At 44.4% G+C, this 13,484-nt stretch overlaps 1 protein-coding gene across 1 annotated transcript in view; it reads left to right on the top strand.

Annotated features, from left to right (window-relative positions):
• Nucleotides 1-585: 585 nt before the first annotated feature.
• htr7 (5-hydroxytryptamine receptor 7) overlaps nt 586-13,484 on the top strand; it is a 35,529-nt gene continuing 22,630 nt past the window's right edge. The window contains exon 1 of the mRNA XM_078224411.1: nt 586-1,133. Within this exon, the coding sequence (XP_078080537.1) occupies nt 586-1,133 (548 nt within the window). The remainder of the gene's footprint in view (nt 1,134-13,484) is intronic.

Here is a 13,484-nt window from a genome sequence, read left to right as displayed (position 1 = left end):
TTTTTTTTTTCTTGTTTTGAGAAATGTGCTGGACAGAGTTGTCTGCAGCAGACTGCAGGGGTAAAGGACGAAAGTGGGAGCTAAGTGTGTTACCTGGACATGAGCACATTGGAAGATGAGCTCGCTGGAAGAGGATACAACATGAGGGAATTTCCACTGATGTCCTGCAGGAAGAATTAAACAAGTGAGTTTGCAATCTAACTCCACTCTTGTAGTGGACGGAAGGACATTTGGAGTTTTTTGGGGGGGGGAGTGAGTGTGGAATATGTTGCTGGTTGTCAGACTGCCCGTCTCATCGCCCCCGGGGCTGGAGGCTTCATTCTGCAGCCAGCGGCCAGCCAGCGCTCACCTGTGGGCACAATGTGTGGAGTGGCAGGCTCAGAGAGGCACCGGGAGAATGGTCTTGTTGGATAGCCCCAGCTAGAGGAACCTCACTGGTCCTAGCTACTTCTCAACTCACCCCCTCCCCCCAACCTCCATTGCACAGATAACTTCGGAGCTGATCTGAGTGGACAAAGTGTGGGTCTGGAGGGGGGGAGAGGGAGTCTGGACTCAGTCTACTCGCTGCTGTTAACTTCAGACCAAATGCTCTGGACAATCTCCGACCTGATTATGAGCATTAACGGCAGCTACATTGGCAACATCCGCTGGCAGACCAGAGAGGGTACCCTGCAGGAGCTGCACACCCCCATGATGAGACCCGGCTCCTGGGATAGCCGGCTCCTCCAGATTGCCCACTACCCCACCGCCAGCCCCCAGCCCACCGCCACCCCCTCCCTGCGGCACAACAGCACCAACTGCGGGGGGCAGATCCTCCCCCACGGCGACACGGAGAAGGTGATCATCGGGGCCATCCTGTCCATGATCACCCTGCTCACCGTCTCCGGTAACTGCCTGGTCATGATCTCCGTCTGCTTTGTCAAGAAGCTCCGGCAGCCTTCCAACTACCTGATCGTGTCTCTCGCCCTGGCTGACCTGTCCGTGGCTCTGGCTGTCATGCCCTTTGTCATCGTTACCGACCTGATCGGGGGCCAGTGGATATTTGGACAGGTCTTCTGCAATGTCTTCATCGCCATGGACGTGATGTGCTGCACCGCTTCCATCATGACTCTGTGTGTCATCAGTATTGACAGGTGAGCTCCAACCTCCACCTACTAAAAAAAACCCATGTACTTGCTTCAGAATGATCTGCTTTCATTTCTCCCCTCTGTGTAATCTTGTCCCTTCCAGGCAATGAGTGGCAGGGTAGGAACTGGGTGAAACCAAAAGAGAAAAAGCTGGAAAGTCTCTTTTGGTTTCAGATTCCAGCATCCGCAGTAATTTGCTTTTATCCTTAGGAACTGGGTGAGTTGTCCAGCTACTGATTGCTGTCGAATGGAGAACTAGTTGGTTCAGCTATTGAGAAGTAATTATAATAAGAATGAAGAAAACACAAGAATAGTGTGAAATTTACAATGGAGTGAACGAGTTCATGGTGCTGAGGTGAGCCCCTCTGCGAGATGTGCGGGTTAGGTGGATTGGCCATGCTAAATTGCCCCTTCGAAACTGAGTAACCCTACAGCACAGAAAGAGGCCATTCGGCCCATCGAGTCTGCACCGACCACAATCCCACCCAGGCCCTACCCCCATATCCCCACATATTTACCCACTAATCCCTCTAACCTACGCATCCCGGGACACTAAGGGCAATTTTAGCATGGCCAATCAGGGGACCAGCTAGGGTAAATGTATGGGGTTATGGGGATGGGGCCTGGGTGGGATTGTGATCGGTGCAGACTCGATGGGTTGAATGGCCTCCTTCTGTACTGTAGGGATTCTGTGATTCTATAAGCAACTATAGAGGCATCTTGACACTGGATGGACTAGACAGGAATCTACATTTATATATATATACACGGGTGGTACTCAGCTGAGTAAACTTCACGTTCTCATTTAACTGACTGTACAGATGTGCGAAAGGTACCCTCGGTTAGTACATAAGAGGGAAAGGATTCAGCTGTCAGCACCGACACATCTGCAACTGGATACATGTTCACAGTCACAATGGTTACACTGCCGGATTTCACTTGCAGTTATTAGTGTGTGTGTGTGTGTGTGTGGTGCAATGAGTTGTGAGTGCCTTTTGTTTAAATGTCCACGATGAATGAGGTTGGGAGAGACCCCCACTCACGTTTTCCATCGCCTGTAATTGCAACAAGTAGCGCGTGTGTGTGTGTGGCTGATAGAGGGATCGATGCCCGTTTCAGCAGCGCTTCCCTGCTGTAGGGACCTCACTAATAACCTGGTTATACACACCAGAGAGAGAAATAAAACAGCCAAAAAATGCTGCAAATACTCAGCAGGTCAGCAGTGGAGAAAGGAACAGAGTTCACTTCTAAGGGCAGTGACCCTACAAATCACCGTTTACACTGCATTTAGGTCTGAGCTACAGTACACTGTGAACATCTCTCCTATCAGTTACAGTGTGCGTTACGATGCCTGGTGAGATTACAAGAGCGCATCTGTACAAACCTTTCCGAAGCACAAAACTGTGTTGAGGATCCACATCTAATGTTGCAAACACGTCTTAAGAAACAGAACCCTTACAGAAAGAGCGGGAGCAACATGTTCCAGCCCCCCTCCAGCCGCCATCCTGATGAGTATACGCTATATATCCGTTCCCTGTAGGTAATCACGATGCGTTATCATTCGAATCGCTTGTGTTTGGATTCAAAAGCTGACCTTTAATGCAAGAAAATCCTATTGCAAAGTTTAAATTCACCCAAATTGAAGAACCAATCACCAGCTTTGGAATCAACACCATTGAATTGAATTAGAAATTGCAACTGTATATATTTTAATGGGCCTTTTAAAGAAAGAAAGGCACGTGGCATCCTCTTTAATGTAAAACAAGTCTGATCTGTGCATTATTTGTTTCCATTACATGGGCAGTTTGTTCCTTTCCCGGTGTCCACTTTACAATATCCGAGGAGGGCAGTTTTAAATCAAACCAATCAATTGGGTTTAACCCCAACATTTAAATAAAAGCAAATTACTGCGGATGCTGGGATCTGAAACCAAAAGAGAAAACGCTGGAAAATCTCAGCAGGTCTGGCAGCATCTGTAAGGAGAGAAAAGAGCTGACGAGTTCCCGATATTCCAGGTTTTGAGTTTGGAAAAGCAATTCTTTCAGGAATGGAGACTGTCACTTGAGAGATCATACCACACCACTAGAAATGTTCTCTCCCATTCTTAGTTTATACCTCTTTTTATTTGTCCAGGGCAGCATGGTAGTTGTTAGCACTGCTGCCTCACAGAACCAGAGACCAGGGTTCAATTCTGGCATTGGGTGATTGCCTGTGTGGAGTTTGAACATTCTCCCCATCTCTGCGTGGGTTTCCTTCAGGTGTTCCCAGTTTCCTCCCACAGTTCAAAGATGTGCAGGTTAAGTGTATTGGCCATGCTAAATTGCCCCTCAGTGTCCAAAGATGTGTAAGTTAGGGGGATTTGTCATGGGAAATATCTGGAGTTGTGGGAATAGGGCAGGGAAGAGGGCCTGGGTGAGATGCTCTGTCAGAGAGTCAGTGCAGTCTCAATGGGCCAAATGGCCTCTTCGGGCACTGGAGGGACTCTATGATTCTATTCTATGATTCAATGTATGTGTTGCTGGTGAGACAAACATTTACTGCCCATTCCTATAGTACTTGAGAAGGTGCTGTTGAAGCTGTTTTCTTGAACCTCTGAAATTTATTTATTAATGTCACAACTAGACTTACATTAACGCTGCAATGAAGTTACTGTGAGAATCCCCTTCTTGTCACACCCCAGCATCACAGTGCTGTTAGGGAGGGATTCTGAGATTTTGACCCAATGACAGTGAAGGAACGATGATCCAGTTCCAAGTCAATATGGTGTAGATTTGGAGGAGAACTTGCAAATGATGGTGTTCCCATGCACCAACTGCCCTTATTCTTCTAGAAACATAGAAGAATCATAGAAACCCTACAGTACAGAAAGAGGCCATTCGGCCCATCGAGACTGCACCAACCACAATCCCACCCAGGCCCTACCCCCATATCCCTACCCCCATATCCCTACATCTTTTACCCACTAATCCCTCTAACCTACACATCTCAGGACATGAAGGGGCAATTTAAGCATGGCCAATCAACCTAACCCGCACATCTTTGGACTGTGGGAGGAAACCTGAGCACCTGGAGGAAACCCACGCAGACACGAGGAGAATTTGCAAACTCCACACAGACAGTGACCCAAGCCGGGAATCGAACCCAGGTCCCTGGAGCTGTGAAGCAGCAGTGCTAACCACTGTGCTACCGTGCCACCCATGTGAAAGAGTTGGGTGTTTGAAAGATGCTGTCAAGGGAAACTTGGTGAGTTGCAGTACATCTTGTAGATGGTATACACTGCTGTCACCGTGTATCAGTGATGGGCAGAGTGAATGTTTAATGTGGAGGATGGGGGTGAATGAGCAGGTTGCTTTGTCCTGTATGCTGTCAAGCTTCTTGAGTGTTGTACTCAATCAGGCAAGTGGAGAATATTCCACCACACTCCTGACTTGTGAGATGTTGGACAGGTTTTGGGGAGTCAGGAGATGAGTTACTTGCCATAGAATTCCCAGCTGTTGTAGCCACAGTACTCAGGTGCCTGGTCCAGTTAAGTTTCTAGTAAATGGTGACTCTAAGTTATTGAAGTTTGGAGATTCTGTGATGGTATTGGCATTGAATGATGCTCGTGGCTAAATTCTCTGCAGTCAGAGATGGCCATTGCCTGGCACTTTCCTGGTTGGAGTCATACTTTGCACAAAGAAAGATGATGCTTTGGTCATTAGAGGTCAATCATATCAGACCCAGAATATCTCTGCAGGAGTTCCTCAGTGTAGTGTCCTAGGCCCAACCATCTTCAGTTGCTTCATCAATGGCCTTCCTTCCATTATAAGATCAGAAGTGGGGATGTTCGCTGATGATTGCTCAATGTTCAGCACCATTCGCAACTCCTCAGATACTGAAGCAGTCCATGTCTGAATGCAGCAAGACCTGAACAATATACAGATTTGGGCTGACAAGTGACAAGTAACATTCGTGCCACACAAGTGCCAGGCAATGACCATCTCCATCAAGAGAAAATCTAACCATTGCCCCTTGACATTCAATGGCATTATCATCACTGAATCTCCCATTGCCAATATCCTGGGAGTTACCATTGACCAGAAACTGAACTGTATTAACCATAGAAATACTGTGGCTATAAGAGCCAGTCAGAGGCTAGAATTCATGCAGTGAGTAACTCACCTCCTGACTCCCCAAAACCTGCCTACCTTCTACAAGACACAAGTCTAGTACTTTCCACTTGCCTGGATGGATGCAACTCCAACAACATTCAAGAAGCTTGACACCATCCAGGACAAAGCAACCCATTTGATTGGCACCCCATCCACAAACATTCACTCCCTCCACCACTAATAGACAGTGGCAGCAGTGTATACTATATAAAAGATACATTGCAGGATCTCATCAAGGCTCCTTAGACAGCACCTTTCAAACCCACAACGACTGCCCTCTAGGAGGATAAGGGCAGCAGACATATGGAAACTCCACCACCTGGAATTTCCCTTTCAAGACACTCCTGACTTGGAAATATATTGTTGTTCCTTCACTGTTGCTGGGTCAAAATTTTGGAACGATTGTACCAATACCACAGGAACTGCAGTGGTTCAAGAAGAAGATCACCACCACCTTCTCAAGAGCAATTAGGCAATAAATGCTGGTCTAACAAGTGACGGCCACATCCCAAGTATGAATAAAAGAAAACTTGTGTGGCATGAATGTTACCTGCCACTTATCATCCTTAACCTGGTTGTTGCCCAGGTCTTGCTTAACACTACGCTACTCTGCACCATCCTCACCCTCTGGCATGTGCTCCCTGAGCACCAGGACTGAAAGTTACGAAATTTAAAAAAGTTTTATAGAGAATCGTTAAGGAAAATAACTGCAGAAATTCAAGTATAACCTATATTTTGATAAGTGAATTACTTAAGAACCTATTTGATAAAAACGTATCCAAATACAATAAAGTTAATACGCTCAATACTCTCAGCCTACTCAGGTACTCAATATTACAGATGGAAGACTTCACCAACAAGCTTTTGGTGATGTGAAGTTCCTTTTACCATGAAAACAGACTATTCTTATAAAATAGTAGCAACTCACAAAAAATAAGACAAGTATACACAGAAGCAATATTAAATAGCAGGGTTTGTTTAAAAGCAGGGTCTTACTTTAAAGCTTAATTATAAGAGTGTAAATGTCTGGCTATAGGGTAATAAAAATCATTGCCACAACTCACACAAATTCTAGGCTCTTGGTAAGTTATCAGAGGACCATTTGTACCTCTTGAACCATTTACTAGCAAGATACTAGATAAAATATCAGAAAATCGCTAGCATCATTGATAGGAAAATCCAGGAAGATGCCAGGTGAGGTATTGGGCCACCCATCAGCAATTTTGGAATTATGCATAATATAAAGCTGGGCTCAGAGAACCTTGAAATGATATCCCAGCACAGCATCAGGTGAGTTAATAAAGAAATAGCAACAGCTTTGGAACAATACTCCAGCAAGATATCACAAGCCACTGGATATCCTTGCAACCATAGGGAGTTAATAAAGTGTTCAGGAGAGGGAGATAGGAAGGGAGAAAAAGTGGGCAGATTTTTTTCTGGGGAAAAGGGAAGCAAGGTTTCCTGCTAAAGTGGGATGTGCTGATTGGGATTCAAGCAAGTAACACTATAATCTTGTTTCCCTCACACAGTTCACTGTTAGGGACATTCAAAAGCCTTGGGAGAAATTTCTTTGTTGCCATGGCTGATTATTGAGGAAAATGCATTCTCATCTTTAAGAAATTGATGCAGTTTGCAGTCCTTATAAAACTGTGCACAATCTTCTTAAAGATTAAAGATAAAGTTTGAGAATAATTTACAATATTATTTCACAACAACAGTGTGAATTCTGTACTTCAACAATATAATCAGAAAAAATAAAAAATTAAACCTTTAAAATTTGACTTGCCACTGTAGAATTAATCCATAGTTTTGGAAGCTGACGTAAATAAAGTTATGGAAGAATGTAGAAGATCAAAGGTAACTGGGGATGGACAATAAATGCTGGCCAGCCAGCGACGCCCATGTCCCACGAGTGAATAATCCATCTTGGACTATCCTGAGGTCTCCAGCATCACAGATGCCAGTCTTCAGCCAATGCTATTCACTCCCATGATATCAAGAAATAATTGAAGGCAATGGAAACTGCAAAGGTTATGGGACCTAACAATATTCCAATAGCAGTATTGTACTGAAGATTTGTGCTTCAGAACTTGCTATGCTCCTAGCCAAGCTGTTCCAGTACAGCTACAACACTGGCATCTACCCGGCAATGTGGAAAATTACCCAGAAATGTCCTGTCCAAAAAAATACAGGACAAACATAATTTGGACAATTACCACTTTATCAGTCTATTCTCGATCATCAATGAAGTGATATAAAGGTGGGAATTTTTCCGTCCTGCCCGCCACAGGAATTGTAGCGGGCAGGGGGCAGACCATGCAAAGGTCTGTTGACTTCAGGTGGGATTTTCCGGTTTTGGGGCGAACACGGCTGGAAAATTCCACCCAAGGTGTCAATAGTGCTATCAAGCAATACTTAGACAGCAATAACCTATTCACAGTTTGAGTTCCACCAGGGCCACTTGGCTCCTAACTTCATTACCGCCTTGCTCAAAATATGAACGAAAGAGCTGAACTCATGAGCTGAGGTGAGAGTGACTGCTCTTGACATCCAGGGAGCATTTGACTGAGTGTGGAATCAAGGAGCCCTAGCAAAACTGGAGTCAATGGGAATCAGGGGAAAACTCTCCGCTGGTTGGAGTCATACCCAGCACCAAGGAAGATGGTTGTGGTAGTTGGAGGTCAGCCATCTCAGCTCCAGGACATCGCTGCAGGAGTTCCTCAGCGTAGTGTCCGAGGCATAACCATCTTCAGCTGCTTCACCTTCCATCCATCATAAGGTCAGAAGTGGGGATGTTCACTGATGATGGCATAATGTTCAGCAGCATTCATAACTCCTCAGATATTGGAACAGTCTGTCTCCATATGCAACAAGACCTTTGGTTTGATTTGATTTGATTTATTATTGTCACATGCATTGGTATAGTGAGCAGTATTGTTTCTTGCACGGTATACAGACAAAGCATACCATTCATAGAGTACGTAGGGAAGAAGGAAAGGAGAGGGTGCAGAATGTAGTGTTACAGTCATAGCCGAGTGTAGAGAAAGATCAATTTAATATAAGATGGGTCCATTCAAAAGTCTGATGGCAGCAGGGAAGAAGCTGTGCTTGAGTGGGTTGATACGTTATCTCGGACTTTTGTATCATTTTCCTGATGGAAGAAGGTGAAAGAGAGTATGCCTGAGAGTATGACCTGCTCAACATTCAGACTTGGGCAGATAAATGCAAGTAATGTTCATGCCACACAAGTGCCAGGCAATGACCATCTCCAATAAAAGGGAATCTAACCATTGCCCCTTGACATTCAATGGCATTACCATTGCTGAATCCCCCACTATCAATATCCTGGGGGGTTACCATTAACCAGAAACTGAACTGGACCAGCCATATAAATATTGCAACTACAAAAGGAGGTCGAAGGCAGGGAATTCTGCAATGAATAACTCACTTCCTGACTTTTTGGCTGGAATTTTACCGCCCCACCAACCACGGGAATTGTAGAGGGACAGGTAGTATTGAGGAAGCAGGGGGGCTGCAGAAGGACTTGGACAGGTTAGGAGAGTGGGCAAGAAGTGGCAGATGGAATACAATGTGGAAAAGTATGAGGTTATGCACTTTGGAAGAAGGAACTAAGGCACAGACTATTTTCTAAATGGGACGATGCTTAGGAAATCAGAAACACAAAGGGACTTGGGAGTCCTTGTTCAAGATTCTCTTAAGGTTAACATGCAGGTTCAGTCAGCAGTTAGGAAGGCAAATGCAATGTTAGCATTCATGTTGAGAGGGCTAGAATACAAGAGCAGGGTGTACTTCTGAGGCTGTATAAGGCTCTGGTCAGATCCCATTTGGAGTATTGTGCCCCATATCTAGGGAAGGAGGTGCTGGCCTTGGAAAGGGTCCAGAGGAGGTTCACAAGAATGATTCCTGGAATGAAGAGCTTGTCGTATGAGGAATGGTTGAGGACTCTGGGTCTGTACTCGTTGGAGTTTAGAAGGATGAGGGGGGATCTTATTAAAATTTACAGGGTACTGCAAGGCCTGGATAGAGTGGGCGTGGACAGGATGTTTCCACTAGTAGGAAAAACTAGAACCAGAGGGCACAACCTCAAGCTCAAGAAGCAATCCTTAAAAACACAAATGAGGAGGAATTTCTTCAGCCAAAGGGTGATGAATCTGTGGAACTCTTTGCCGCAGAAGGCTGTGGAGGCCAGGTCATTGAGTGTCTTTAAGACAGAGCTAGATAGGTTTTTGATTAATAAGGGGATCAGCGGTTATGGGGAAAAGGTAGGAGAATGGGGATGAGAAAACTATCAGCCATGATCGAGTGAGGGAGCAGACTCAATGGGCCGAGTGGTCTAATTCTGCTCCTATGTCTTATGGTCTTAAGCTTTTATGGTTGCCGGTGCAGGTTTGATGAGCCGAATGGCCTCCTTCTGTATTGTAGGGATTCCATGATTATATTTCATGACTCTGGCCTCTGGATTACTAGTCCAGTGACATTACATCACACCCATCGCCCCCATGAATGAGTTATGAATGGTGGTTGATATTAAACAACCATCCAGAGGAGAAGGTTCCAGAAACATCATATCCTCAGTGATGGGAAGCCTCACCCATCCATGCAAAAAACAAGACCAATTGTAACCATCTTTAATCAGAAGCACCGAATGGAAATCCCTCTAAGGAACTCCTGAGGTCCACACCAAGATAGATGCCAGTCTTCAGTCAGTTCAATTCACTCCATGTGATAACAAGAAACAGCTGATTGCACTGGATACAAGAAATGCTATGGGCCCTGACAACAACCTGTCAGTAGTACTGAAGACTTGTGCTCCAGAACTAGGATACCTCAGCTGTCTTAGTTCAGCTACAAAACAGGCATTATCCAACAATCTGGGAAATTCCCAGGTGCATCTTGGCCACAAAAAACAAGACAAATAGAATCCAGCCCATGAGTCCACTCTTAACCATCAACAAAGTGAGCAAAAGGTGTTGTCGGCAATGCTTTGCGGAAGAACGGCCTCCACAATAGCCTGCTCATCGATACTCAGTTTGGGTTCTGGCAGGGCCTCTGAACTCCAGAACTCATTATAGCTTTGGTCCAAGAGATAAAGTTTTACTTTACCACTTAGCTCATTGACCTAGAATCTGAACCCAAATGAAGATCCAAACTGGGGTAGAGCACAAAAGCACGTATTGATAAACATGCATATTTCTAACCTCTAACTTTTGTGATCCTGCAGTCACACGGTATGAGGACATGTGAACTTGGCAACTGAGAACACATCTCTAAGCTGAGCCTTAGCATATTTTGGATGGCTGATTAAAATTTGAGTCTTTATAGAAGTTTTGTAGGACTGTCTTCTCTTTCAATATAACCACACCTTGTAAGAAAACCTTACACCCTGAAATCCAAAAACAGCAATTTTTCTTCATTTTAAGATTAACAATCATAGCACTTATAGCAATCAGTTTAAGCATCATGCAGAGTTTTGTGCCATTATGTGCTGCCAAACTCTTTATCAAACTATGCTACATCATTCTTACCGACTAAACCATTCAGTAAATTGGTATGTAATTAAATACCAAAATGCAGCACAAAATATGATGAAGAACAGCAAATATATGCAATATGTATTGTGAGAAAATTTAAAATGTATGAACTACCTTGAGTAAAAATGGTCCATTAAATTGAGGAGAGTTTCTGCAGGTCTGATAAAATTCTTCCAGCCACAGAAACTTCAATTCACTTTTTGTCTTTTCGTCAAACTTCCTGTATCAGAGTATCATGGTGTGCAACTCTCATTTAAGGATTAAAATGAAGCCAAAGCACAAGCAAAGTACAATGAATGCTGGGTATATGAAATAAAAACAAACAAAGTACTGGGAACACTCAGCAGAATTGGCAGCATCCATTCCATGGTGGGGGGAAACAGAGTTAATGTGACCTTTCGTCAGAACTCGACCATAATAACTCAGGAGGTCTGAACGGAAAGGAAGATATTTTGTTTATAGAATGCAAAGTAAAACCATTACCGTGCTGTACACACACTACTCCCTGCCTGGGACCAGTAGTTCAGCAGGCCCATTCCTGGGCCTGCCTTATAAAAGGCTTATGTAATGCTGGCAGTTCATTGCCTCTTACCTGGGGAATTCATACTCAACGAACCTCACAGGAGATCAATCAGTGATTCCCCATTGACCTGGTGGGGGTTGTCATATCGACACATTTAGAGGTGTAATAGGTTCAAAACAAGTACAGAGACAAGGGAAGGGGGCAGAGGGTCAGAACAAAAAGAATAGGGTCGAGGGCACAAAAGAGAGGTTTATGGTGCCAGGCAACATGATGTGGCAATGGGTCAGTAAAGAAACAAAAGATGTGTCCAGAGACTATGTAAATAGGACAAACAGAATCACCCCCAACAGCTGCCAGTCAAAAATGGAAGGCACAAAAAGACAAAAAAAAGAGACAAGATGTTGATAAGTGGGCATCATTATGATACAGTGGTTAGCACTGCTGCCTCAGTGCATGGGACCTGGGTTCGATTCCCGGCTTGGGTCACTGTCTGTGCGGAGTTTGCACGTTCTCCCCATGTCTGCGTGGGTTTCCCCCGGGTGCTCCGGTTTCCTCCCACAGTCCGAAAGACGTGCTGATTAGGTGCATTGGTCATGCTAAATTCTCCCTCAGTGTGGGCGCCAGAGTGTGGCGACTAGGGGATTTTCACAGTAACTTCATTGCAATGTTAATGTAAGCCTACTTGGGACGAATAAATAAACTTTATCCGAAATTGTTGAACTCAAATGTTGAGTTCTGAAGGCTGTAAAATGCTTAACCAAAAGGTGAGTTGCTGTTCCTTGAGCTTAAGTTGAGCTTCATTGGAAATGGTGTAGGATGTTAAGGACAGAGAGGTCACAGTAGATGTTGGGTAGAGAATTTAAAAGATGGGGGAATTTAGCCTTTCAGTCAATAGATTCTGAATCACATTTAGCCCATTTCAAATTCTGGCATTTAATCTGTGAAGTAAATCTACGAAAGAACTTCTCTAATTTTTTTAAGTAAACATTCAAACTTTGTGACACTCACAAAACAGTCTATGCAAACCCAAAATATATAAAACCAGCAGCTGCACAAAGGGCCACACTGTATGTCACAGAAAGAATAATTATTCATCAACAGTAAAAATACTGCAGATGTTATAAATCCGGAGTGAAAAGGGAAAATGGTGGAAATACCACAGGTCAAGCAGCATGTGTTGCAAAAGAAGCTGAGTTAACATTTTAGACCGATGACCTTTCATGAGAACAGGAAGATGTTAGAGATGAACAACTTCTGAGTGATTACAGAGCCAGGGAAAAGAGCACAGGGAAAGAAACACGAGGAAGAGGTCTGTGCAGTGTGGGGGGCAGGAATGATGAAACAAAGACTGATGTTGAAAGGGCGAAAGGGCTTGACAATGGAACAAGCATAAAAATGAAAGATGCCCCAGAGGAGAGGTAAACAGTAGAATAGTAATGGGGAAGGGAAGCACTGAATATATGGCACAGCGGAAAAGGCTTCCAGTTCTCAGAGAAGTGGGGGAAGAAAGGTAGATTAATCTCAGGGATGTAGAGCATCCTGCCAGACATGTACTGATAGGAGGTCCCTACCTCAAGTACCAGCCCCCATTCCACTCACAGTGACACCGTTACAGTCATGCTCCCTTACCTGCTGCCTGAGAGAACGTGGAAGCCATGGTTAAGATCCAAAGTTATTGAACTCAGTTTTAAGACTGGTAGGCTGTGCCTTATTTTTTCAATGCAGAAGTATTTCCACATTTCATATTTTTAAATGTAACCTTTAATGATGCAACGCATTGGAAAGTTGATCAATTTCCAACATGCACACCAATCGAGTTGATGAATGTCTTCGCGCAAGCAAAATTGATTCCATTATATGGTAATGATGAGCAATTTGCCCTTAGTGTCCGTGGCTAGGAATTGGTGGGCCCCATTCTTAAGTGTGGAAATTCTAATTCACGAGGTGGACGTACGCAAACATCTTGTGCCAAACGTATCTGAATGAATGTGGCCTTGATCTGAGAGTTTCCTGCTGTGCCGTCTACATCTGATATCTACGGGTGGCCCCTGTGCTTTGCAAGAGGGCCTGGCAATATTGTTTGTAGACCACAGCTCGGCAGCTGTTCCTAAAGTATGCTGCATCTGGAAGG

Source organism: Mustelus asterias, chromosome 11, assembly GCF_964213995.1.
Source record: "Mustelus asterias chromosome 11, sMusAst1.hap1.1, whole genome shotgun sequence".
Classification (NCBI taxonomy): domain Eukaryota; kingdom Metazoa; phylum Chordata; class Chondrichthyes; order Carcharhiniformes; family Triakidae; genus Mustelus; species Mustelus asterias.
The sequence above is the reverse complement of the archived record's forward strand: the minus strand, read 5'-3'. Positions and strand labels throughout refer to the sequence as shown.